Consider the following 26,168-nt stretch of genomic DNA (forward strand, 5'->3'; position numbering starts at 1 on the left):
CCTCAATCAATCGATTAATGGTATTCACTGAGTGCTTAGTGTGCAGAGCACTGTACTGAACACTTGAGAGAGTATAAGAGAGTTGGAAGACACATTCCCTACCCACAGAGAGTTTACAGTCTACAGTCTATTACCAGCTATGTTCTCTTTCTCCCTCTTGCTCTCACTCTGTATTAAGAATTCATGTCGGCCTGGCTCCCCACTTTAGACTGAAAGCTCAAGGTAGGGCGGTGACTACGTCTTTTCTGGTCCTTCTATTTCACCTATTCTCCTTATCCATTTTGGAAGGAATACTATTAAGGAGCACGGACGTCTCTTTGGCTCACGTTAGGGTTCCGAAAAATGCTTGGTCTGTGTGCGCAGCATGAGTCACGGTGTGTGTACTTTAAAAGCTAATCTCCTCGGTCATGAGGTGCTTCGGGAACACAGCTCCATATTACTGAAGGAGTGACTGTACTTTTCTAAACATTTAGTACAGTGTTTGACACACAGTAATAATAATAATAACGATGGTATCTGTTAAGCACTTACTATGTGCCAAGCACTGTTCTAAGCGCTGGGATAGATACAAGGTTATCAGGTTGTCCCACGTGGGGCTCAAAGTCTTAATCCCCATTTTACAGATGAGGCCCAGAGATGTTAAGTGACTTGCCCAAGGTCACTTGGGCAGAAAAGTAGCAGAGCCAGGATGAGAATCCAGGTCCTCTGACTCCCAGACCCATGCTCTGTCCACTAGACCATGCTGCTTCCCACAGTTCTGTCACAACATGGGCTTTCATGACGCCATTTGGAAAGAACGCTATTGTGGAATGGGGAATGCTCTTCCAACAACAAAGATCCATCTGGATAGATTGCGATGCGTTGTTGGAATAAAAGGTTTTACGTACGCCCGTGACGGAGTCCTACTACGTGTGTTCTCCATAATGCAGAGTCTTTTGAAAACACAACCTCCGTGTTGAAGGAGAATGGACTTTAATTGGCCAAACGTGAGCTTCCTCAGTCTTCCTTTTCTCTCACCGTGCACACTTTTCCTCAGAGAGAAGAAGGAAGGGATCAGCCAGCAAAATATTAGATTAAAAAAATCAGGTTTCTTTCCAACCCAGACTCTACCTTTCAATGAGGAAAAATTTCTATCCCTTTTCCCTCTGCTCCACAAAGTCTCTCCTTTCATATAATAATAATCATCGCATCTGTTAAGCTCTTATTAAGTACCAAGCGCTGTATTAAGCGCTGAGGTAGATACAAGATAATCAGGTGGGACGTTTTTACAATTCCCAAGGAAGGGGTTTGAGGTCTGAACTTGACTTCGACTCAGGCTATTCTCCATAGGAACGACGCGTCTGTGAATCATACAGTTCCAACAGTAGGAAGAAAGGCAAGTCTGAGGCAGTGACTCCCCAGGGCCACAGCAAGTGCTCAGGGAAAACGGAGTTTACCATTTCTGGTCCAAGAACAAGAACAAATTGTTCCTGACTGAAAAAAATCGTTCTGATGATCCTGTATCGATCCCAACACTTAAAACGGTTCTTGGAAAATAGAAAATGCTTAAGAAATACCACGGTGATTATTACTATTATTACCCCTCTTCATTCATTCATGCAATCGTATTTATTGAGCGCTTACTCTGCGCAGAGCACTGTGACTAAGCGCTTGAAAGTATAATTCGGCAACAGATAGAGTCGATCCCTACCCAACAACAAGCTCACTGCCTAGAAGCGGGGAGGCAGACAACAAAACAAGTAGACAGCTTATCAAATCTGCAGCTGGAGGCTCTAACCGTGCATATTGGTTTTCCTAATTTCCCTTTCCTCGATCGTCGGCTGATCAATCACATTTACTGAGCACTTACTGTGTGGAGAGCACTGTACTAAGCGCTTGGAAGAGTACATTATAACAGACCAGTAGACACGTTCTTTGCCCACAGTGAGCTTACACTCTAGAGGGGGGTGTCGATGATGGAAATCAATCAACTAATAAGTAGGTAAACAGCCTAAGAGAACAGCACGGGTAAGAGGAGAAGAAACCGTGAAGGGGGTGGGGGTGAGGAGGACAAGGGGCCTGGTGAACAGAAATCCTACACATGCACCCTCAAATTATAATTGTGGGTCTGGGTGCCCTCCCCTATCAGCTCTCCGGTAGCAGGGTCAGTCCCTCTGGAGCCAGACCAGTCAGTCAGTCAGTCAATCGTATTTATTGAGAACTTACTATGTGCAGAGCACTAAGAGCTTCGGAGAGTACAACAGAATTATGAACAGATACCTTCCCTGCCCATACTCAGCTTACAGTCTAGACGGGGAGACAGATATTAATAATAAATACTGTCCGGGGGTGCCTTCCACTCGGCTCTTCCCGCCTACCACCTCCCCTTCTGATAGCTCCAAACTCTCAGGCCCTAGTCTCTCCTACCGCCTCATCTCTTTCTCCGTCCTTCTTTTCCCTGACCCTGTTCCAGTTTCTGCCCCACCCAAGGTCCAAGGGTGGATACAAGCAAATCAGGTTGGACACAGTCCCTGTCCCACGTGGGGCTCAAACTCTCAATCACCATTTTACAGATGAGGTAACTAATGCACAGAGAAGTAAAGTGACTTGCCCAAGATCACACAGCAGACAAGTGGTGGAGCCAGATTTAGAACCCAGGACTTTCTGACACCCAGGCCCGTGCTCTATCCACTACACCACGGACCAGAGGGCCAACCTCCTGAGACTGGGAACAATCTGGGATGATATTTTATCCCCATCCTCCGCACTTGTATACATCTGTATACTCAATATTTCTACGTCTGCCTCCTCCATTAACAGCTCAAGCTCTTCTGGGCCGGGAACACATTCTATATTTCCGTTGTACTTCCCAAGAGGTTGGAATAGTGCGATGGAAGCACTGTGGCCTAGAGGAAAGACCGAGAGCCTGGAACTCAGAGGACCTGGGTGACCTCAGGTAAGTCAGTCAACTTCTCTGTTTCCACAACCATAAAATGGGGATTAATAATAATAATGATGGTATTTGTTAAACACCTACTGTGTGCCAAGCACTGTTACAAGGTAATCAGGTTGTCCCACGTGAGGCTCACAGACTGAATCCCCATTGTACAAATGAGGTCACTGAGGCACAGAGAAGTTAAGTGACTGGCCCAAAGTCACACAGCTGCTACGTGGCGGAGCCGGGATTAGAACCCACGACATCTGACTCCCTATCCCGGGCTCTTTCCACGAAGCCACGCTGCTTAAATATCTGATCTCTCCCCCCCTTAGCCTGTGAGCCACATAGGAAACAGGGACTATGGTCGCCCTGATTACCTTACATCTACCCCAGCTCTTAGTACAATGTTTGGCATAGAGTAAGTGCTTAACAAATAAAATTAACATCATTATTATTATTACTGCAATCAGTAGACACCCAAAAAGTATCTTGACTGCTATTACCTCAGTTGACCAAGTCTGATTGTGCTCATCAGAAGCAGATATGCAAGATCACAACCTGGACAAAGAAGCAGTTGACCTTAACATTATTATATTTACAGAACATTTACAATAAACATGATTCTAAACACTGAAGGGGAACCTTGTCAATCCCACACACAATCAACCAACAGTATTTGAGAATTTAAAGCGCACAGAACACTGCACAAAACATATGGGAGTTCAGTTCAACAGAGACACATTCCCTGTCCCCAAGGAGCTTACAGTCTAAAGGGCGGGACAGACATTAAAACCGATTACAGATATGGACAAAAATGCTGTAAAGCCGAGGGAGGGATGAAAAGTAATGCTTAAAAGGGACAGATCCAAGTGCACAAGCAAGAGGGAATCGGGGAAATGACAGCTTAGTCAGGGAAGGCCTTTTGGAAGAGATGCGCTTAGGACAGTGCTCTGCACACAGTAAGTGTTCAATAAATACTATTGGATGAATATAATTTTAATAAGGTTTTGAAGAGTGGAAGAGGGAGGATATGGGCAGCAAAAAAGATGAGACGGAGGTAGAGTGAGTAGGTTGGCATTGGAGGAGTGAAGCGAGCCGGCTGTGACGTACTAGGAAAATCAGCAAGATAAGAGCTATTCAAGCCTTAAAGCCCACAGAGAGCAATGGTCCTTAAATTGGTTTCTTAAGGGACCCCAGAAGGGTCGATACTGTTCTCGCCTTTCCTCTCGTTGGACACATAAATCAGAATAAAATTGTTATGTATGCTTATGTACATACGAACCTATTCAAGTGAATCTGTACCCACTAAGCACTTAAACACTCACCCCGCCGTCCCGCTGTCCCGCCCCCCCCCCCCCCCCCCGTCCCGTCCCCACAGCACTTCTGGAAAGTTGCTTCCCTTCCCTGTAAATCATTTAAAGTCTCTCTCCCCAGTTTGTCAACTCCTTGAGAGCAGGGATCGTGACCATTTACTGTACTTTCTCAAGTGCTTAGTACAGTCCTCTGCCCAGAGTAAGCACTCACTACATATCCCTGATTGACGGAGAGAGGTACACACCTTCATAACCTATTGCTTCCTCCTACTTATAACTTATTTTAGTGTTTATCTCCCCCACTAGACTGTAAAGTTCTTGAGGTCAGGGATCATGGCTGTTAAAATTATTGTACACTCTTTCGAGCATTTAGGAAAGGGGTCTATACAGCCTAAGCGAATGAATCTACCAACTCTGTTGTATTTTTACTCTCCCAACTAGAGTGCTCTGCACACAGTAAGTGCTCAATAAATACCTCTGATTGATTGACTGATTTTAAGAAAGAGAACTAAGAGAACTAAGTTGTGTGCAAGGAATTTGTCTTCCGACTCTGTTGAAGTGTACACTCCCAAGCGCTCAGAACAGTGCTCTGCACACGGACAGCACTCAATAAATACCGATGATGATGAAGGGAAAGAGAAAACTTCTACCATACCCACAGGGATTTCACACCGACAGGAAGCAATTCTACTTAATCTCCGGGACTACGTTTCCACGCAGGCTGATGAAACCAAGTTGTTCGCAAACCATCCTTCCTACCTCGCTCTTCTCCTTTTCCTCACCTTCCCACCTCCACTGACTCCCAATACTCACCAACCACCCTGTCTCCGATTTTCACTCCCATTTTCCTCATGGCCGCAGCATACAAAGCCACACGTTGTCTTAACTCTTCAAAAGTCACTTTCACAATCTCCTCTTTGTCCTCCCCTGAGAAGAAAAGAAGAGGTTGTCAAGCAGGCAGAACAAGGAGGGAGTGTGTCACCGTAAAAGATATATGGTGCGATCAGATCGACTGGGCTTAAAACCATGTTTTGTCTACGCACATTATGTTACAAACATCCCCCCCGCTAAGCTCTCCAGAGCCAGAATACAAGATACAATATGCATTATTTTCTTCCCCAGTTTCAGAGAACCCACTCCAGTCACCACCACCACATTTCTGAACCAGAACAGCGCCTGACTGAAGGAAGCAATCATAAACAAAGAATCACAATGGTCCCAGAAAGTGAAACCCTGTCTGCCACTGCACGTTATTTGTGTTTCACTTTTGTGGCAGGAAAGCCACAATTCAGAGGTTATTTATTAGGAATATTGTGACCTCACTCATCCTCAGTCCTAATTATTAATGAGAAGGGTAAGCTCGGTCAAAATGACTGGGCAACGTCTGGTAGGCCGGTCAAGCATAGGTAGGTGACTGAATAACTCTGCAAGAAATGCACCCACTCACATGTCCAACAGAGATGGACTGTGTGCTAGACACCCTTCTTTCAGTGGTGTCTTCTCACTCAATTCCGGCACACAGAAACCCCTTGCTATAAGCTCCTTTCCATTTACAACAAAAGCGGCTGGGAGAAAGCATTCCAATGGTCCTTTTTCTTTTTTTTTTTTTTTTACATTTTTCAACAAGCCTAAAGATGTAATCACAGCGTGCCATCTGTCCTACAAGACACTGTATCCAAAAGCTACAGCAACCCTAGTGAGCCTCGTAATAAGCAAATGGTCAAAGTCTACGCTTCCACTCCTATTCTTTTACCTCGAGGGGAAGAGACGGCCTAGATTTCCTAATACTCCCTAAATAGCCTAGTCTTAATGCTTTTTTCCTAAAGATAGTCTTTTCACTTTTCCCACTCCCTGGAGGGAGAAGCAAGGCCATTAATGTGGATTTGATCAAAAGCAACTAAGAAGTGAAAGAGGAAGACTTGAAAGGCTGGTTCTACTGGGTAATCAAAGATGTAAATGTTTTCTTATCTTCCTATATGGCCCGAGTCAAAATGTACCCAGATTGGCCACCTCTGCCTCCTGATTGAGTGCATGGAGCAGAGACCTCCCAGCAACTCTGTTCCCCAGAGCCCTGTGGCTCTATTATGTTCAGACATTAACAACCACCAATACACTGGGTCTTCATCCGGTCAAAAACCACCAGTTTCCTTCATGAGCCCAGCTGTTCGAAAGAAGTAGAAAGTCACTGTTGATTCCTATGGGTTCAGAAATGGAGGGGGAGAACTGGCATGGTCGAAAAACCAGTGGGCCCTGCCGGTTTAGCTCACCTCCAACCTTCCTTTCCCCCAGTGAACCTTCTCCTCCGGCACGTTTTGAAACGCTTCGCGAAAATCACGGAGGTGGGACTGTATTACATTCTGTTGAAAGGAGCAGTAGGAAAAAGCCCTGTACTGGCAGTGGGAGATCTGGGTTGCCACCGTTTGCTGTATAACCTTGGGTGAGTCTCTTAATCCCTCTGGGCCTCAGTTTCTCCCTCTATAAAATGGGACTACTCATTTGTCTTTCAGGGACAACAAGTCAAAGTCAGTTGAGAGCTTTAGAAGGTGCTTCAGAAAATCCAAGCTAGTGAGCCCAATTCCAAATAGGGTCCAGTTTAACTCTCTGCCAGTAAACTAGGTGCTCTGGGAGGGGCCTTAACTCTCTCAGGCTATTAGGGAAGCATTCAGTGCATTCTGGCAATGCATGTAAACTATAGGTATCGATGTGTGGAACTGACCCCTGCTCATCTGAGAGTTAATGCTCCTCTCGAATACTTAAACATTCCACTGAGGTGACTGGGCTCAATCATAACTCAAATATGTCTTCCTTAAGCCTCCAAAATGTCTACAAATGTTGAAGCTCAGGCAGCTACGCCAACAGATAAAACCTGCATCGATCAAAATTAACCAGCGGGTGAAGCCAACACTCACGTGCAGCATAAATGGCAATTTTGTCATTTTCTTTGTGTTTCAGGAGATTTTCTGCATAGTTCAGACGACTGCCTTTGAACCACTCCGGCACATCGGCTACTCCCTTGGATAGGTCAACAACCTAGAGAAATAACAGAAAACCAGGAGACAAACGATAAAGTCTGCTCATTTCCAATGACCCCAACCCCAGAGCACTCGCCAGTCATCAAAGGCCAACAATCAATCACCTGTATTTAATGAACGCTTACTAATAATAATAACAATAATGCTGGTATCTGTTAAGCGCTTACTATGTGCCAAGAACTGTTCTAAGCACTGGAGGAGATGCAAGGTCAGGTTGTCCCACATGGGGCTCACAATCCCCATTTTACAGATGAGGTAACTGAGGACCCAGAGAAGCTAAGTGACTTGCCCAAAGTCACACAGCCGGCAAGCGGCGGAGCAGGGATTAGAACCCGTGACCAGTAACAGTGCTTACTGTGTGCAAAGCACTGAACTAAGCGCTTCGGAGTGTATAATATAACGGAGTTGGTAGACATATACCCTGCCCACAAGGAGCTTATAGTCTAGATATGGACATAAGTGCTTTTATGATGATGAGTAAAAAAAGTACTAATCCAAGTGCAAGGGTGACACAGAGGGGAGAGGGAGTAGAGAAGGCAACATGGTATAGTGGTTAAGAGCATGGGCCTGCGAGTCAGAAGGTCATGGGTTCTAACTCCGGCTCCTTCACGTGTCTGCCGTCTGGCTTTGGGCAAGTCACTTCACTTCTCTGTGCCTCAGTTACCTCATGTGTAAAATGGGGATTAAGACTGTGAGCCCCATGAGGGACAGGGACTGTGTTCAACCTGATTGGCTTCTATCCACCCCAGCAGTGCCTGCCACATAGTAAGCGCTTAACAAATACCACAATTATTATTATTATTATTATTATAGGAAACACGGCCTTAGTCGGAGAAGGCCTCTTGGAAGAAATGTGATTTTAATAAGGCCATCCATCCTAACAAGGCTTTCAGAGGTACAACTTTAAATATTGGGCATTTACAGGTGGTGATTGTTAAAACCACCAGGATATGAGTTCTGATGTTATTTGCCTTGGGTTTGGCTCAATGACTCTCTGTGCGCCAACAAAAATAAATCAGGAGCATTCGGAGGTGTTTCCAAGAAGCCAGGGAATATCCCAGCTCTAACCCCTGTCTAAGGCTAAATCCAGGATACTGAAGACTTCATTCATTCGATCATATTTATTGAGCGCTTATTGCGTGAAAAGCACTGTACTTTATCTTTTATCCTGAAGAAAACAATTCTTATAACTGCACTGCAGCTAGGAGGATATAAACACAGATATTTCCAACTTGCATGCCTTCAGGAAGGAAAAAAAGTGCCATCCCAAGACCGGGCCCCAAAATACAGCACACTAGGTCAATGGGTCTGGCATGTCAACCTCTGGTCAGGTCTCAGGTCCAGAGTACAGTCCTAGCACCCCCGGTGCCATTCCTGCGGGTCTACAGAGCTGTTCGGGACCCAACCACGCCCGCCGATTTTCCATGCCCTTTGAGGTGGCATGAATACCAAAAGAGATTCAGCAGTCCACTAAAAGGAATACTACTACTTCTATCAATACCACCATTCATTAAGCACTACGTGCCAAGCACTGTTCTAAGCACTGGGGTAGATATAAGATCATCAGATCGGACACCATCCCTGTCCCACGTGGGGCTCACAGCTTGAGAGGGAGAGAGAACAAGCATTTTAGCCCAGTTTGACAAATGGGAAAACTGAGGCGACAGAGTAGATAAATGACTTGCCCAAGGTCCCACAGCAGGCAAGTAGCAGAGATGGAACTAGAAGCCAAGCCTTCTGATCCCAGTCCCGTGTTCCTGCCACCAGGTTACTTCAACCCCCAAGGTGAGGGAGTTCCAGCATAACTGGAGAATCCTAAAACGGGGAAAAAATCACATAACCCTCCCATCTCCCCCAGGAATAGTATGGCAAGGAGCAACGCCTATGGAATTACGCTACGAATAACAGGTCTGCCTTGCCCCACACCTCTCTACTTTGCCATATCAATTAATCAATCAGTGTATTAACCACATGCTTATTGTGTGCAGAGCATTGTGCTTAGGAGAGTACAATGCAACAAAGTGGGTATATGTGTTCCCTGCCCACAAGCTTACGGTCCGGAAGTGAAGAAATGACAAGCGCTACAGACTGAACACTGGTCAAAAATTTTAAAAAAAGCTTAGACTTACCTCATCGTAAAAGCACGAGAAAACAATTCCACTGAACTTCCAGAACTCGGTCCAGAAATCGGCGTACGATTCCACCGACCACTGGTACAATTCATTGTAATTAGCTAAAAAGCAAGGAGAGAAATAGGTGAAATCACATGCCCCCTCACCTGACGTCGTGTCACACTGCTGGGTATTTACTTCTGAAAGCCTGATCGGGGAATTCCCTGTTTATTGGGTGGGCAGACAGCGTTTAGAGGTTAGCGTTAGAGTTAGAGGTTAGAATTTCAGGAACAGTCAAGGAAAAGAATGGATAATTCAACCCAGTCTATACAAAGATCCCCAAAATGGTCCCGGTCACTTTGATTCCTAGCTTCAGTCCACCAGTTACTGTGCCCTAAACCAAGAGCAACTGGTTCATAGACATAAGCTGCCACGTTAAGACCAGTTTGTCTCACCCCCTCTGATTGACAGCATCAGTGTAAGGAGGAAGAATAGGAAGGCTGAGATGAGACTGAGGAGAAACAAGAGTATTTACCTTCCAGAAGGGAAGGCGAACCAGTCAAGAACTTCTGCAAAAACCCAACATCCCACAGAGACTTCTTCATTTGATTCATTTGCATTAAGTGCTGCTGTTTCCAGATTAATTATGACACAAACTTGATAAGCTCCTTGTGGACCGGGAACCATGCCTACCAACTCTGTCATCCTGTAGTCTCCCAAGAGTTTAGTACAGCATGTCTGCACACGGTAAGCACTCAAATACGGTTGCTTGCTTGCTGAGAGTTTATTGAGCTACCTCCCAGGGTGACCTTGTCTCCCTGCTGTTCAACTCACACCAGAGTTGAACGAGCAACTACGTTCCCCATTTGAGAAAGCCTGGCTTCCCAGTTAGGGGTGTCTCTGCACACCAAGCAGAAGCAATCTACCCACTGGTCACTCTCCCTCTCTTGGGAAAGACCCTTTCTGTGCAAATAAAAGCATTTTCTATCAGTCAATCGTATTTATTAAGTACTTACTGTGCGCGGAGCTCTGGACTAAGCAGTTGGGAGAATATAACAGAGTCGGTAGACAGGTACCCTGCCCACAACAAGCTTACAATCTAGAGGGGGAGGCAGACATTAATACAAATTATGGATACGGACATAAGTGCCGTGGGCTGAGGGAGGGGTGAACAAATGGTGCAAACCCAAGTACGAGGGTGACGCAGAAGGAGTGGGAGAAAAATAAATGCGGGCCTCGTCAGTGAGGGCCTCTTGGAGGAGATGTGGCTTTGAAGGGTGGGGAGAGACGTAGTCTGTCGATTATAAGGAGAGAGGGTGTTCCAGGCCGGAGGCGGGTCGTGGGTGAGAGGTCAGCAGCATGGCACACGAAACAGAGGTACAGTGAGTAGGCCGGCATTAGAGGAATGAAATGTGTGGGCTGGATGGAGTACGAAAGCAGTGACGTGAGGAAGAAGGGACCAAGATGACTGAGGGCTTTAAAGCCGACGGTAAGGAGTTTTTGCTTGATGTGGAGGTGGATGGGCAACGCCTGAAGATCCTTGAGGAGTGGGGAAACATGGACTGAACAGTATTGTAGAAAATCGATCCAAGCAGCAGAGAAGTAGGGATTGGAATGGGAAAGGAGGCAGGTAGGACAGTAAGGAAGCCTCCAGGAGTCAAGGCAGGATAAGTGCTTGGATTAATATGGTAGCAGTTTGGATGGGGAGGAAAGGGTGGATTTTAGTGATGTGAAGGTCGAACAGACAAGATGTGATGACAGATTTGATATGTGGGTTGAATGAGAGAGATGAGCCGAGGATAACACCAAGATTACAGGCTTATGAGAAAGGGAGGATGGTGGTGCGTCTACAGTGACAGGAAAGCCGGTGGTAGGCCAGGGTTTGGGTAGGAAGATGAGGAGTTCCGTTTTGGCCACGTTAAGTTTGAGGTGTCGGCAGAACACCCAAGAAGAAATGTGCTGAAGGCAGGAGGTAATGCAAGACTGCAGAGAGGGAGAGCCATCAGGGCTGGAGACGCAGATTTGAGAATCATCCACGTAAAGACGGTAGTCGAAGCCAGGGGAGCGAATGAGCTCTCCACGGGAGTGGGTAGAGATGGAGAATAGAAAGGGATCCAGAACTGAGCCTTGAGGGACTCCCACAGTAAAAGGGTGGGAGGCAGAAGAGCCCGCAGAAGAGACCGAGGATAAGCAGTCAGAGAGGAAGGAGGAGAACCAGGAGGACGGTATCAGTGAAACCAATCAGGTCCTGCTCAAAAGTCATTTCCATCACCCGAAGAGACTTGGGGGGCGGGGATGGGTATGAGGGGAACTGTGGCTCTCAGCCCAGCCTCTCCTGGAGTCACAATATCATTTCCAAACTTCCCTCAGGACAGAGGCCCTTGGGTAAAGCATCTGAGTGAGAGGTTGCTGCTCTTCCCAAGTCAGGGCAGACACACTATTTTCAGCAGGAGCTCTGTGAAGGAAGCACAAGCTCCTGGTCCTAGAGACCTGCATTTTCGACCCCCAGAGAGTTTAGGTGACATCTTGCTAGCCTTGCGGTAACCTTAGGTTTGGTTTTTCCAAAACGGCTTCCCCAACAAGACAGAAAGGAGCAAAAAAATGCAACCTCCTGGTAGACAGAGTGGGAGGACGAGGAGTGGGAGGGGAAGGGAGAGGGAGGAGAAGGAAGAGGAGGATAGAGGAAGGGGGAGGGAAAAGAGGGTGGGGAAAGGAGGAAGAAAAGGATCCACAGGCTTCAAATAAAATTATTCCCCTTGCCAGATTTTTCTCCCCCAAGCCACAACCCAGTTGGGGACGAGAGTCTGGTGAACCCTTAGGGAAAACCTCTAAGGAGAGCAAAGGAATCCTACCCACGTCCTTCAACACGTCAGCCAACAAAGAGGCCCTTTGAAGGGCCATTGATTTTCTTAAGAGAATAGGCTACTGGATGATCGGTCTCTAAGGAACTCACCAGCAGAGAGAGAGTTGACATAACTGGACTGACCTGGCTGGAAAAACTGGGGTTGGGGTGGCGGGCGGGGCTGGGGGAGAGAGAGCTTCCTAGCTGGTGAGATGGAAGATAAGCTTCTGAACCTCTGGGCCCAACACACAGCCCTCTAGCAAGGCTGACGCAAATCCAAAAAAACTGGTTCCCAGTGGCAGCCTTCACGGGCCGATCTCATGACCTCTAACGTTCCTCTAATGCCAACCATCTCACTGTGCCTCGATCTCGCCGCCGACCCCTTGCCCACATCTGCCTCTGGCCTGGAACACCCTCCTTCCTCAAATCCTATAGACACTGACTCTCCCCGTCTTCAAAGCCTTATTGAAGACACACCTCCTCCAAGAGGCCTTCCCAGACTATGCCTCCCTTTCCTCTTCTCCTACTCCCTTCTGCTTCGCCCTGACTTGCTCCCTTTATTCTTCCCCACCCCCCAGCCCCACAGAACTTATGTACGTATCTGTAATGTATTTATTTGTATCGATGTCTATCTCCCCACCTCTGGGTTCAAATCCCGGCTCTGCCACTTGTCAGCTGACTGTGGGCAAGTCACTTCACTTCTCTGTGCCTCAGATCCCTCATCTGTAAAATGGGGATTAAGAGTGTGAGTCTCACGTGGAGCAATCTGAGACCCCTGTATCTACCCCAGCACTCAGAACAGTGCTCTGCACATACAAAGCGCTTAACAAATATCAACATTATTATTATTATTATTAGACTGTAAGCTCACTGTGGGCAGGGGATGTGTATGTTTACTGTTGTACTGTACTCTCCCAAGGGTTTAGTATAGTGCTCTGCACAAATTAAGCACTCAATAAATGCGACTGAATGAATGACCCTATCTGGCCATTACGGAGCAGGGTAGCTCTAAAGCGACTCATTTCAGCTCCCGGAGAAACACTGCCCAGGTCCAAGGGAGCCCTACTGCCAGCGGGCAAGGAGATCGTGAGGAAGGCCGACTGAAAAATTCTGGAAAGCGCTGCAATAAGACTGTCTTCAGCGTCACTGGCCAGGAGTGACAGACCAGAAGGCGGCTTGCAAACTGGGCAGCTCCTGGCTGAATGACCAGTCAAATCATTCATTCGGTAGCATTTATTGAGTGCTTACTATGTGCAGAGCGCTGTACTAAGAGCTTGGAATGTACACTTTGGTAACAGATAGAGACCATCCCTGCCCAATGACGGGCTCACAGTCTAAACGGGGGAAGACAGCAAAGGAAAACAGAACAAAAGAAAAACATCATCATCAAGATAATAGAATCAAGGAGATAAAACACCCTATTAACAAAATATAGGGTAATAAATAATATATACAAATGAGCACAGTGCTGAGGGGAGGGGAAGGGGGAAGAGCGGTGGGGGAGCAGAGGGAAAGGGGGGCTCAGTCTGGGAAGGCCTGCTGGAGGAGGTGAGCTCTCAGTAGGGCGGAAAATCCTACCTGGGCCCCTAGGAAAGAGGCAACTGCTCTCTAAGAGGCCAAAGTCAGAAATCTTCCAATGAAAGTCAAGAATGTCAAGAATGCCAAGGAAAATCCACTGTCTCCAGGGTACTCAGGCGAGTCAGAAACAGCTGCCTAAAAGAATCAGGGCTGTTTCCGGAGGCCACACTGTGCTTCCCCTGCACATTCATGCCCCCAGGGTGCAAAAGAAAAAAAAAAAGGCCTGGATTCCATGGTAACTCTGATTCTTGCTCCTAAATGGAAATACTTTAATGAGCCCATTAGACTATAAGCTCCTTAAGGGTAGGGATCATGAACACTCATTCATTTATACTCTCCCAACTGCTTAGTTCAGTGCTCTTTAAACAGTAAGTGCTCAGAAATACTACTGATGGATTGGAAACCCAAGCTTAATACAATCAGAACACCCAGGTACACAACTCACAGTACCCGACAAACCGCCCATAAGGGTCAATGAGAAGTGGCTAGGCCTAGTGGAAAGAGCACGGGCCTGGGAATCAGAGGTTCTAATCCTGGCTCCGCCCCCTGTCTGCTGGGTGACCTTGGGCAAGTCACTTCACTTCTCTGTGCCTCAGTTACCTCATCTGTCAAATGGGGATTAAAACTGAGCCCCATCTGGGACCAGAACTGTGTACTACCTGATTATCTTGTGTCTACCCCAGCACTTATTTCAGTGCCTGGCAAATAGAAAGCGCTTGACAAATACCATTAAAAAAAGGGTTCTAGTCTCTGAATAAATTCAAGGATGCCAAGTCACCGCCGCACATACGCTAGAGAAGAATAAGTACAAAATAACATCTTGAAGGAAGCCCAATCCTGCTTGAGGCAATTCCAGGAAGCTTTATTTTCCGCTTCACTTCAGAAGGACAGAGAGGAGGAGAGGTTGAGTGTTCCTGTCCGGTGAGAAGTTGGGTTGTGGTCAGGAAACTAACCCTCCAATAAAAGTGCCTCGGGTGGGTCCTCAAAGCAGAGTGCTCATTCGCCATTACCATTATACACAGGCGGAGCAGGTTGGATGAAAAGACAAACCTACGAGGGAAATTTAGGCTGAACACAAGAACGTTTCTGCTCTAAGAGCTGCCCGTTTTAGGAGGCTGCAGCTCATCACTTCGGTTTTCTGGACAGCGACTAGCAGGCTGAGAAGTCACCGCTGCTGATGGTCACTGGCTTGGGGAGAGAGGAGGGTGGTGCCTGATGAAGGTCACTGGCTGGGGGAGAGACGAGGGTGGTGCCTTCCCCTGGAGCCCCCTAAGAGTCTTCCAGCTGGTCAGGGGGGTTCAGTTGTGGGGGCGTTGGGGGGAGGAAGAGGCGATGGAGGAGGGCTGGCTCTGTTGAATTGGGGTATCTGTCCAGTTTTGCTGTCCAAGGTGGCAGGGACCGCCAGCCCTGTGCAGAAGAGCGCGGTGAGGCGGCGTGACCTTCCCGGCCTCTGTTCGGCCCCAATTTAGGGGTAGCCTCGCCCGGGGCCGGCCCGCTCTGACCCAGGTGGCCGGTCCTGGCGGCCCGGTAGGCCCAGGCGGAGGGGTACGTCTGTCCAGCCCGGGTCCCTGGGCCCCTTCCCCCTGACCGTACCTCGACGGCTTGGCCAACCTCTCCCTCCTCCTTCCAAGGACCGGCAACCCGAGCCCCCTTTCCCAAGGGAGCTGCTTTTAAGAGAAGCAACATGGCTCAACGGAAAGAGCCCGGGCTTGGGAGTCAGAGGTCATGGGTTCTAATCCTAGCTCCACCACTTATCAGCTGTGTGACTTTGAGCAACTCACTTAACTTCTCGGCGCCTCAGTCCCCTCATCTGTAAAAGGGGTATGAAGACTTTGAGCCCCACGTGGGACAACCCGATCACCTTGTATCCTCTCCAGCACTTAGAACAGTGCTCGGCACGTAGTAAGCACTTAACAAATACCAATATTATAATTGTAGCCCGGCCTTCGGCATCATCCATTCATTCATCCAGTCATATTTATTGAGCGCTTACTATGTGCACAGCACCGTACTAAGCGCTTGGAATGTACAATTCGCCAACAGATAGAGACAATCCCTGCCCAACAATGGGCCGGCAGCCTAAACGGGGGAGACAGACAACAGAACGAAACAAAACAGAGGATGTGGGTTCTAATTCCGGCCATTTATCTGCTCTGTGACCTTTAGCTTCTCTGTGCCTTAGTTCCCTCATTTGTAAAATGTGTATTAAGACTGCGAGCCCCATGTGGGACAGCCTGTTTAGCTTGTATCTACCCCCCAGCGCCTAGAACGATGCCTGGCATATAGTTAGCGCTTCACAAATACCCCCACTTCTATTCTATCGATCCCAGCGCGTAGAACGGTGCTTGGCACCTAGTGAGAGCTTCACAGATACCCTCATTTCTATTCTATCGATTGCAGCGCTTAGAATGGTGCTGGGCACCTAGTGAGCGCTTCACAGATACCCTCATGTCTATTCCATCGATTGCAGCGCTTAGAATGGTGCTTGGCACCTACTGAGAACTTACACAAATACCCTCATTTCTATTCCATCGATTGCAGCGCTTAGAACGGTGCTTGGCATCTAGTGAACGCTTACAGATACCCTCATTTCTAATCTATGGATCTCGGCGCTTAGAACGGTGCTTGGCACCTAGTGAGCGATTTCTCAAATACCCTCATTTCTATACTATGGATCGCAGCGCTTAGAAGGGTGCTTGGGCACAGATACCTCATTTCTATTCTATCCATCGCAGAGCTCAGAACGGTGCTTGGCACCTAGTGAGCGCTTACACAGATACCCTCATTTCTGTCCTATGGATCTCAGCGCTTAGAATGGTGCTTGGCACCTAGTGAGAGCTTACACAGATACCCTCATTTTTATTCTATGGATCTCAGCGCTTAGACCGGTGCTTGGCACCTAGTGAGGGATTACACAGATACCCTCATCTCTACACTATGGATCGCAGCGCTTAGAACGGTGCTTGGCACCTAGTGAGCGATTTCACAAATACCCTCATTTCTCTACTACGGGTCGCAGCGCTTAGAATGGTGCTTGGGCACAGATACCTCATTCCTATTCTATCGATCGCAGAGTTTAGATCGGTGCTTGGCACCTAGTGAGCACTTACACGGATACTCTCATTCCTATTCTATCCATCGCAGCGCTTAGAACGGTGTTGGCACCTAGTGAGAGCTTACACAGATACTCTCATTTTTATTCTATGGATCTCAGCGCTTAGACCGGTGCTTGGCACCTAGTGAGGGATTACACAGATACCCTCATGAGAAGCAACGTGGCTCAGTGGAAAGAGCCCGGGCTTGGGAGTCAGAGGTCACGTGTTCGAATCCCGGCTCAGCCGCTTGTCAGCTGTGTGACTGTGGGCAAGTCACTTAACTTCTATGTGCCTCAGTTCCCTCATCTGTAAAATGGGGATTAAGACTGTGAGCCCACGTGGGACAACCTGATTCCCTTGTGTCTACTCTAGCGCTTAGAACAGTGCTCGGCACATAGTAAGCTCTTAACAAATACCAACATTATTATTATTATTACACTATGGATCGCAGCGCTTAGAACGGTGCTTGTCACCTAGTGAGCACTTCACAGGGGAAGCACTGTGACTCAGTTGAAAGAGCCTGGGCTATGGAGTCAGAGGTCATGGGTTTGAATCCCGGCTCTGCCACTGGTCAGCTGTGTGACCGTGGGCAAGTCACTTAACTTCTCTGTGCCTCAGTTCCCTCATCTGTAAAATGGGGATTAACTGTGAGCCTCACGTGGGACAACCTGATTACCCTGGATCTACCTCAGCGCTTAGAACAGTGCTTGGCACATAGTAAGCGCTTAACAAATACCAACATTATTATACCCTCATTATTCCCCCCATTAGCCTGTGAGCCCACCACTGGGCAGGGATGGTCTCCATCTGTGGCCGAATAGTCCATTCCAAGCGCTTAGTCCAGTGCTCTGCAGAGAGAAGCAACGTGGCTCAGTGGAAAGAGCCCGGGCTTGGGAATCAGAGGTCATGGGTTCGAATCCCGGCTCTGCCACTTGTCATCTGTGGGTCTGTGGGCAAGTCACTTCACTTCTCTGTGCCTCAGTTCCCTCCTCTGTCAAACGGGGATGAAGACGGGGAGCCTCAGGTGGGTCAACCTGATGACCCTCTGCCTCCCCCAGCGCTTAGAACAGTGCTGTGCACATAGTAAGCGCTTAGGAAATACCAACATTATTATGCCCCTGTCTCCCCCAGCGCTTACAACAGTGCTGTGCACACAGTAAGCGCTTAGCAAATACCAACATTATTATGACCCTCTGTCTCCCTAAGCGCTTAGAACAGTGCTGTGCACAGAGTAAGCGCTTAGCAAATACCAACATTATTATGACCCTCTGTCTCCCTAAGCGCTTAGAACAGTGCCGTGCACAGAGTAAGCGCTCAGCAAATACCAACATTATTATGCTCCTGTGTCTCTCCCGGCGCTTAGAACAGTGCTGTGCACAAAGTAAGCGCTTAGCAAATACCAACATTATTATGACCCTCTGTCTCCCTAAGCGCTTAGAACAGTGCCGTGCACAGAGTAAGCGCTCAGCAAATACCAACATTATTATGCTCCTGTGTCTCTCCCGGCGCTTAGAACAGTGCTGTGCACAGAGTAAGCGCTTAGCAAAGACCAACATGATTCTCATGACCGTCCGTCAATAAATACGAATGAATGAAACTTGGAAAATTCCTCTTGGCAAGGGGGGGGGGGGGGTCCCCGGTCCCCTCCGCTCCCATCACCCGATGGTCTGATCGCCCCCCCAGGCGCGTGCACGCGCCCCCTCCCCGCGCGCGCCCATGTGAGGGGCAGCGGGCGGTGGCCGCGCGCCCCCGTTACCGACCGAGGCTGCGGCCGCAGGCGGTGCTGACGGCCTCCCGGAAGCCGTCCATCTGCGTGTTCCTCTTGCTGTCGGGCTCCCACATCACCTGCGACTCCATGATGGGCTCCTCCTTGGACATGGCTGCTGCGGGAGCCCACGGCGCCGCCGGGCTGCAGGAGGAGGCGCGCGCGGGGCGGCGGCGGGGGGGGGGTGGGGGAGGGGGAGGCGCGCGCGCGGGAGGCCGCGAGCCGCGCGCGTGCGCACTGGAGCCAGCGGTGGCGCGAGCCGCGGGGCGGCCGGAGCTAAAGAAGCGCCGGCGCTAAAGAAGCGCGGCTGGATAACGTGCCCACCTCCTCCGCCGTGATCCGCCCCGTCCTCTCGCTCCGCCCGTAACCCTCCGCCGGGAAGGCAAAGGAGTGCCCGCCCCCTCTCCCTCCCCTCCAATAATAATGACGGCATTTGTTAAGCGCTTACCAGGTGCAAAGCACTGGTCTAAGCGCTGGGGTAGACACAAGGTAATCGGGCTGCTCCACGTGGGGCTCACAGTCTCCATCCCCATTTTGCAGATGAGGTCACTGAGGCCCAGAGAAGTGAAGTGACCTGCCCAAAGTAATAATAATGTTGGTATTTGTTAAGCGCTTACTATGTGCAAAACACTGTTTTAAGCGCTGGGGTAGTAATAATAATGTTGGTATTTGTTAAGCGCTTACTATGTGCAGAGCCCCGTTCTAAGTGCTGGGGGAGATCCAGGGTCATCAAGTTGTCCCACTGGAATGGACAATTTGGCAATAATAATAATGGTGGTGTTTGTTAAGCGCTTACTCTGTGCAGAGCACCGTTCTAAGGGCTGGGGGAGATACAGGGTCATCAGGTTGTCCCACGTGGGGCTCACAGTCTTCATCCCCATTTTACAGATGAGGTCACTGAGGCCCAGTGAAGTAACTTGCCCACAGTCACACAGCAGACAAGGGGCAGATCCTGGATTCAAACCCATGACCTCTGACTCCCAAGCCCAGACTCTTTCCGCTGAGCCACGCTGCAATCCCTCTTGCTGTGGCTGCTCCTAACTTCTTTTTGTCCTCTTTACTTTTGCTGTCTGTCTCCCCTGGTTAGACTGTGAGCCCGGGCTGGGGGGTCAGAGGTCATGGGTTCAAATGCCGCCTCTGCCACTTGGCAGCTGGGTGACTTTGGGCAAGTCACTTCACTTCTCTGGGCCTCAGTGACCTCATCTGGAAAAGGGGGATTAATAATAATAATGCTGGTATTTGTGAAGCACTTACTGCAAAGCACTGTTCTAAGCACTGGGAGGAATAAAAGGGGGTCAGGTTGTTCCACATGGAGCTCACAGTCTGAATCCCCATTTTACAGATGAGGTAATTGAGGCACAGAGAAGTGAAGTGTCTTGCCCAAAGATACACAACAAACAAGTGGCAGAGCTGGGATTAGAACCCACCACCTCTTGATTCTATTTATTGCTATTGTTCTTGTCTGTCCGTCTCCCCCGATTAGACTGTAAACTCATCAAAGGGCAGAGACTGTCTCTGTTACCGATTTGTACGTTCCAAGCGCTTAGTACAGTGCTCTGCACATAGTAAGCGCTCAATAAATACTATTAAATGAATGAATGATTCCCAAACTCAGGCTCGTTCCATTGAGCCACATTGCTTCTCCAACTATGAGCTTCATGTGGGACAACCTAATTACTTTGTGTCTACCCCAGTGTTTAGAACAGTGCTTGGCACATAGTAAGCACTTCACAGATACCATCAGCACAGCGTGGCTCAGCCGAAAGAGCCCAGGCTTGGGAGTCAGAGGTCATAGGTTCAAATCCCTGCTCTGCCACTTGTCAGCTGTGTGACTGTGGGCAAGTCACTTCACTGTGCCTGTTACCTCATCTGTAAAATGAGAATTAAGACTGTGAGCCTCACATGGGACAACCTGATTTACCCTGTATCTACCCCAGCACTTAGAACAGTGTTCTGCACATAGTAAGCACTTAAATACCAACATTATTATTATTATTATTAATCCAAGCTGGTGCAAGACACTCATTCAATCATATTTAGTGAGCGCTTACTGTGAGCAGAGCACTGTACTAAGCACTTGGAAAGTACAATTCACTGCTCCCCCCAATCCTGCAAGGTATGGTTATTTTTTTTTGGAGTAGGGGGAGAAGGGTCTTTCTGCTGAATTTTCCTCTTTCCCAACTCTTTGATTGACTTCCTTGTGGGGGGAAAAAAACTAAGACAAACCAGAAAGTGGATTAAAATGAGAATATTACAGCTTGCTCAGTCCTTTCTTGGGCTGTCATGCCTGTAGGGCATGAGCTGTCCCGTGACTGCAGGTTGGGTACCTTTATCGAAGGAAATAATGGGGAGAAAAATTTAACTTGGAGTTTATGAATTCAGAAACGGGTCCTAAACCTCTTGCAATTATATAAAACTTAACTTAGTCTAGGTAGCGATACAGGAGGATACTACCGGAATCTCGAGACAATACTGGTACTGCTTTAGAAAATGTATCTGAGTCTTCCGGAAACTCAACAGGCATCTTGTCTACTGACCGTATTGTACTTTCCCAAACAGTAGTACAGTGCTCTGCACAGAGTAGCGCTCTCGAGAAGCAGCGTGGCGCAGTGGAAAGAGCATGGGCTTTGGAGTCAGGGCTCATGAGTTCGAATCCCAGCTCTGCCACTTGTCGGCTGTGTGACTGTGGGCGAGTCACTTAACTTCTCTGGGCCTCAGTTCCCTCATCTGTAAAATGGGGATTAAGACTGTGAGCCCCACGTGGGACAACCTGATTCCCCTATGTCTACCCCAGCGCTTAGAACAGTGCTCGGCACATAGTAAGCGCTTAACAAATACCAACATTAGAGAAGTACCATCAATCGGAGAGCAGTGTGGTCTAGTGGAAAGAGCACAAGCCTGGGAAACAGAGGATGTGGAACAGCCGCTTGCCGGCTGTTGTAACCTTGAGCTAATCATTCAACCAGCTGTGGGCAGGGATTGCCTCTATTTGTTGCTGAATTGTACTTTCCCAGCACTTAGTACAATGCTCTGCACACAGTAAGCGTTCAATAAAGGCAATTCAATGAATGAACTTCTCTTTCACTGCATTTCCTAGTGGAAAGAGCACGGACTGGAGAGTCAGAGAACCTGAGTTCTAATCCCAGTTCTTCCACCTGCCTGCTGAGTGACCTCGGATGAGGCACTTAATTTCTCTGTGCCTCAATTTACTCATCTCTGAGCTTTTGTTTTTTTGGTCGGTTTTTTTATGGTATTTGTTAAGCGCTTACTAGGTGTGAGATGTTGTTCTAAGCGCTGGGGTAGATACAAAGTAATCAGGTTGGACATAGTCCTTGTCCCACATGGGACTCGCATTCTTAATTCCATTTTACAGGTGAGATAACTGAGGCACAGAGAAGTGAAGTGACTTGCCCAAGGGCACAGAGCAGACAAGTGGCAGGTCCTGGGTTATGTATATGTCTGTACAGTATGCATATATCTAATTTATCTATCTATATATTTATATTAATGTCTGTCTCCCCCTCTAGACTGAGAGCTCACTGTGGGCAGGAATGTGTCGGTTGTCATACCGTACTCTCCGAAGCCCATAGTACGGTGCTTTGCATACAGTAAATGCTCAATAAATACGAAAGAATGAATACCAGGATGAGAAAATGTCGAGATCCTTTTCATGAGGATCCTCTTTCCTAGAGGAATTAATCACAGCTCCTTAAGATTTGATTATTATGTTGAATAAATCCTGCCCCCTGTGCTTCTTCATTGCCTCTGACGGCTAATGATAGTGTTAAAATTTACACATACAGCTTTGGAACCGCATAATTCCTTTAGGTTGGAAGAAAACATTTTGGAGCACTTGAACCCAGGTCCTTCTGACTCCCAGGCCCGTGCTCTATCCACTAGGCAACAATGCTTCATTTCACATTGTGAAATGGGGATTAAATACCTGTTCTCTTAACCCTTAAGACTGTGAGCCCTATGTGGGATACCTGTTCTTCCTCTCACTTAGACTATGAACCCCATGTGGTACAGGGAGAGGTGCATAACCTGACTATCCTGTATCTACCCCAATGCTTAGTTCAGGGCTTGGGACAGAGTAAGCACTTAAATAGCCCAATTATTTTTTTAATTATTATTATTGGTACCCTATAAGAAAACTTGCAGATGATTATAATAATGTTGGTATTTGTTAAGCGCTTACTATGTGCAGAACACTGTTCTAAGCGCTGGGGTAGACACAGGGGAATCAGGTTGTCCCACGTGGGGGACATTTTAAAGATGAGGTAACTAAGGCACAGAGAGGTTAAGTGACTTGCCCACGTCACACAGCTGACAAGTGGCAGAGCTGGGACCCTAATGCTTAGGACAGTGCTTGGCACAGAGTAAGCACTTAAATAGCATAACTATTATCATTTTTAATAATGGTCTTGGATACAGATAGGGATGATGAGGAAGATAAACTGAGGATGATAAACTGACTTTGTTTCAGGACTTTGTTTTTTGCAATGGTCTGCCATTTAATGGAATAAAATTACGATTTTGGTCCAAGTTTCAGAGTTGAAGATTAATTGTCAGTGGTATTTGTTGGGCATTTTATTGCGGGCAAAACAGTTATCCATCTGGTATTTACTGAGCGCTTATTGCGTAAATAACACAGTAATCATTTTTAATTATTTTTTAATTTTAATTATTTTAATTAGTATTAAATCATTTTAATAATTATTTTAAAATTTAAATTATTATTTAGAAAGCACTACCACTTTCTCCATCTTCAAAGTCTGAGAGAAACAGTGTGGCTTGGTGGAAAGAACACAGGCTTGGGAGTCAGAGAACGTGGGTTCTAATCCCCCCCTGCCACTTGTCACACAAGTCACTTCACTTCTCTGTGCCTCAGCTACCTCATCTGTAAAATGGGGATTAAAAGTGTGAGCCCCACGTGGGACGACCTGATTAACCTATATCCATCCCAATGCTCAAAACTGTGCTTGGCACATAGTAAGTGCTTAACAAGTAAGTCTTCCGAGATGTCTTCTTCAACTAAGCACTCATTTCCCCTACTCCCTCTCCCTTCTGTGTCACTCACCTTTTCACTTGGATGTGTACCCTTTAAGCACGGGGGTATTTGCCCCACAGCACTTAGGTACTCGTATCCATAATTTATTTTAATGACTCTCTCCCCCCTCTAGGCTGTCAGCTTCTAGCGGGCAGGAAATGGGTCTATCAACTCTGTTGTACTCTCCCAAGTGCTTAGCACAGTGTTCTTTACGCAGCAAGCACTCAGTAAATACTAGATCGATTATTGCTTTGCCCACAATAAAGTACCCAATAAATACCACTGAAAATTAATCTTCAACTCTGAAACCTGGACCAAAATCGTAATTTTATTCCATGAAATGACAGACCATTGCAAAAAACAAAGTCAGTTTATCATCCTCAGTTTATCTTCTTCACCATCCCCATCTCTATCCAAGACCACCCCTTCCTCCAAAATCCTCCCAAAAAGTCACTTTCTCCAAGAGGCATTTCTTGTCTAATCCTGCACTTTCTAGGTCATACCATTCCAAAAGCTATTTTAACTAATTATAATAATAATGATGGCAATTGTTTAGCGCTTACTATGTGCTGAGCACTGTTCTCAGCCCTGGGATAGATTCAAAGTAATCGGGTTGGCCCACATGAGACTCACAGTCTTAATCCCCATTTTACAGTTGAGGTAACTAAGGGACAGAGAAGTTAAGTGCCCAAGGTCACAGAGCAGACAGTGGTGGAGCTGGGATTAGAACCCACATCCTTTGACTCCCAAGCCCATGCTCTTTCCACTAACCCACGCTGCTTCTCGCCTCTTAGGTATAGCTTCATTCTCAGGTCTGCTTCATCACATATTTTGGAAGGGGGTGTTTATTCGATGAATGGTATTTTGCTCTTACCGTGTGTATAACACTGTACTAAATGCGGGGAAAGTACAATATGAGAGAGTTGGTAGACCTGTTCCCTGCCCACAGGGACCTTACAGTTCCAGAGGGGGAGACAGATTTTAAAACAGATTACAGATATGTGAAGAAGTGCTGTGGGGCTGTGAGTGGGGTGAGTAAAGGATACAAATCCAAATGCGAGGGCTTCTTTTTGTTCTTTTAGCCGTTGAATATTTGGCAGGTTGTGCTGGGTGCATTCCCCATTAGATTCACAAGCTCTTCAATCATAATAATAGTAATAATGTTGGTGTGCAGAGCACTATGTGCAGAGCACTGTTCTAAGTGCTGGGGTAGATACAGGCTAATCAGGTTGTCCCATGTGAGGCTCACAGTCTTAATCCCCATTTTACAAATGAGGTAACTGAGGCACAGAGAAGTCAAGAGCAGGACCACGTCTTTAACGTCTACCGACTGAGAGCGGACAAGCGCAAACAGCTCCTGAATGGTCAACTGAATTTGAGGAATCTAAAGCAGGGGAGGCAGAAAAAACACTTTAAGAATGCGAGAAAGGGCAGCCTCAGAAAATGTAGCACTAAACTGATGGTTCGGGAGGGAGCTGTGGCCCAGAAACGAGGGTGGTGTGCTGTAATCAAAAAGAATGGCTTTTTTAAAAAAAGCAGACGGTTTGGGAGAAGGCCTGGCAAAAAACAATTGCCTTAGCACAACAAAGGACAGTCTTTGTGGGTGTCCACCTGGGCTCTTGGAACTGTCAGGCAAGCAGTGCCTTTTTCAGTCTCATCCACACTCGTGTAAAATTCAAACAATCAATCAGTCAAGCAAGCAGGGGTATTTGTTGAGTGCTTACTGTGTGCAGAGTTGTGCATTAAATGCTTGCAAGAGTAGAGTTGGTAGACCCTATCCCTGGCCTCAGGAACCGTAGTGGAAGAGCTTACATTCTAATGGATAATTCTTCAGCAGCAATGGGAAGCAGTGTGGTCTAATGGAAAGAGCACAGGGCTGGGAGTCAGAGAGCCTGGGTTCTAATCCCACCATTGCCACCTGGTTGTTTTATAACCCTGGGCAAATCACTTTCCTTCTCTGTGCCTCAGTTTCCTCCACTGTAAAGTGGTCCCTGTTCTCTTTCCTACTTAGACTGGGAGCTCCCTGTGGGACAGGGATCCTGTCCAACTTGATTATCATGTATCTACCCCAGTGCTTAGAAGAGTTCTTGACACGTAGTAAGTGTTTAATAAATATCATTATTATTATTATCAGTGTAGCATCTTCCAACAACTAGTTTTAAATGAGTACGTATGTATTTCCAGTGAACAACCCCTTACTTCTTCGCCTAAGAGGGAGGCCCTGAATTTGACATCCCTTCTACCATATTCATTCAGTTGTATTTATTGAGCACTTATTGTGTACAGAGGACTGTACTAAGTGCTTAGGAGAGTACAATGCAACAATAAACAAATTCCCTGCCCACAGCGAGTTTCAGGTCAGAGACAGAACACTGACGTGCTTAGGGATGGTTTACTTATCCCCGTTCATGTATTTTAATCTTTTAACCTCCAAGGAAGTCACAGCTTTTGATAGCCACACCTTT

The 26,168-nt window shown here is 47.3% G+C and overlaps 1 protein-coding gene across 1 annotated transcript in view; it reads right to left on the bottom strand.

The window, feature by feature from the left end:
- Window positions 1–18,823, bottom strand: part of AACS (acetoacetyl-CoA synthetase) — a 91,039-nt gene extending 72,216 nt beyond the window's left edge. Inside the window, exons 1-4 of the mRNA XM_029058055.2 lie at window positions 18,649–18,823; window positions 9,392–9,495; window positions 7,140–7,260; window positions 5,044–5,157 (exon numbers count right to left, since the gene is read on the bottom strand). Of these exons, the coding sequence (XP_028913888.1) occupies window positions 5,044–5,157; window positions 7,140–7,260; window positions 9,392–9,495; window positions 18,649–18,766 (457 nt within the window). The 5' untranslated portion in view covers window positions 18,767–18,823. The remainder of the gene's footprint in view (window positions 1–5,043; window positions 5,158–7,139; window positions 7,261–9,391; window positions 9,496–18,648) is intronic.
- Window positions 18,824–26,168: the final 7,345 nt, after the last annotated feature.

This window comes from Ornithorhynchus anatinus, chromosome 2, assembly GCF_004115215.2.
Source record: "Ornithorhynchus anatinus isolate Pmale09 chromosome 2, mOrnAna1.pri.v4, whole genome shotgun sequence".
Taxonomy (NCBI): Eukaryota; Metazoa; Chordata; class Mammalia; order Monotremata; family Ornithorhynchidae; genus Ornithorhynchus; species Ornithorhynchus anatinus.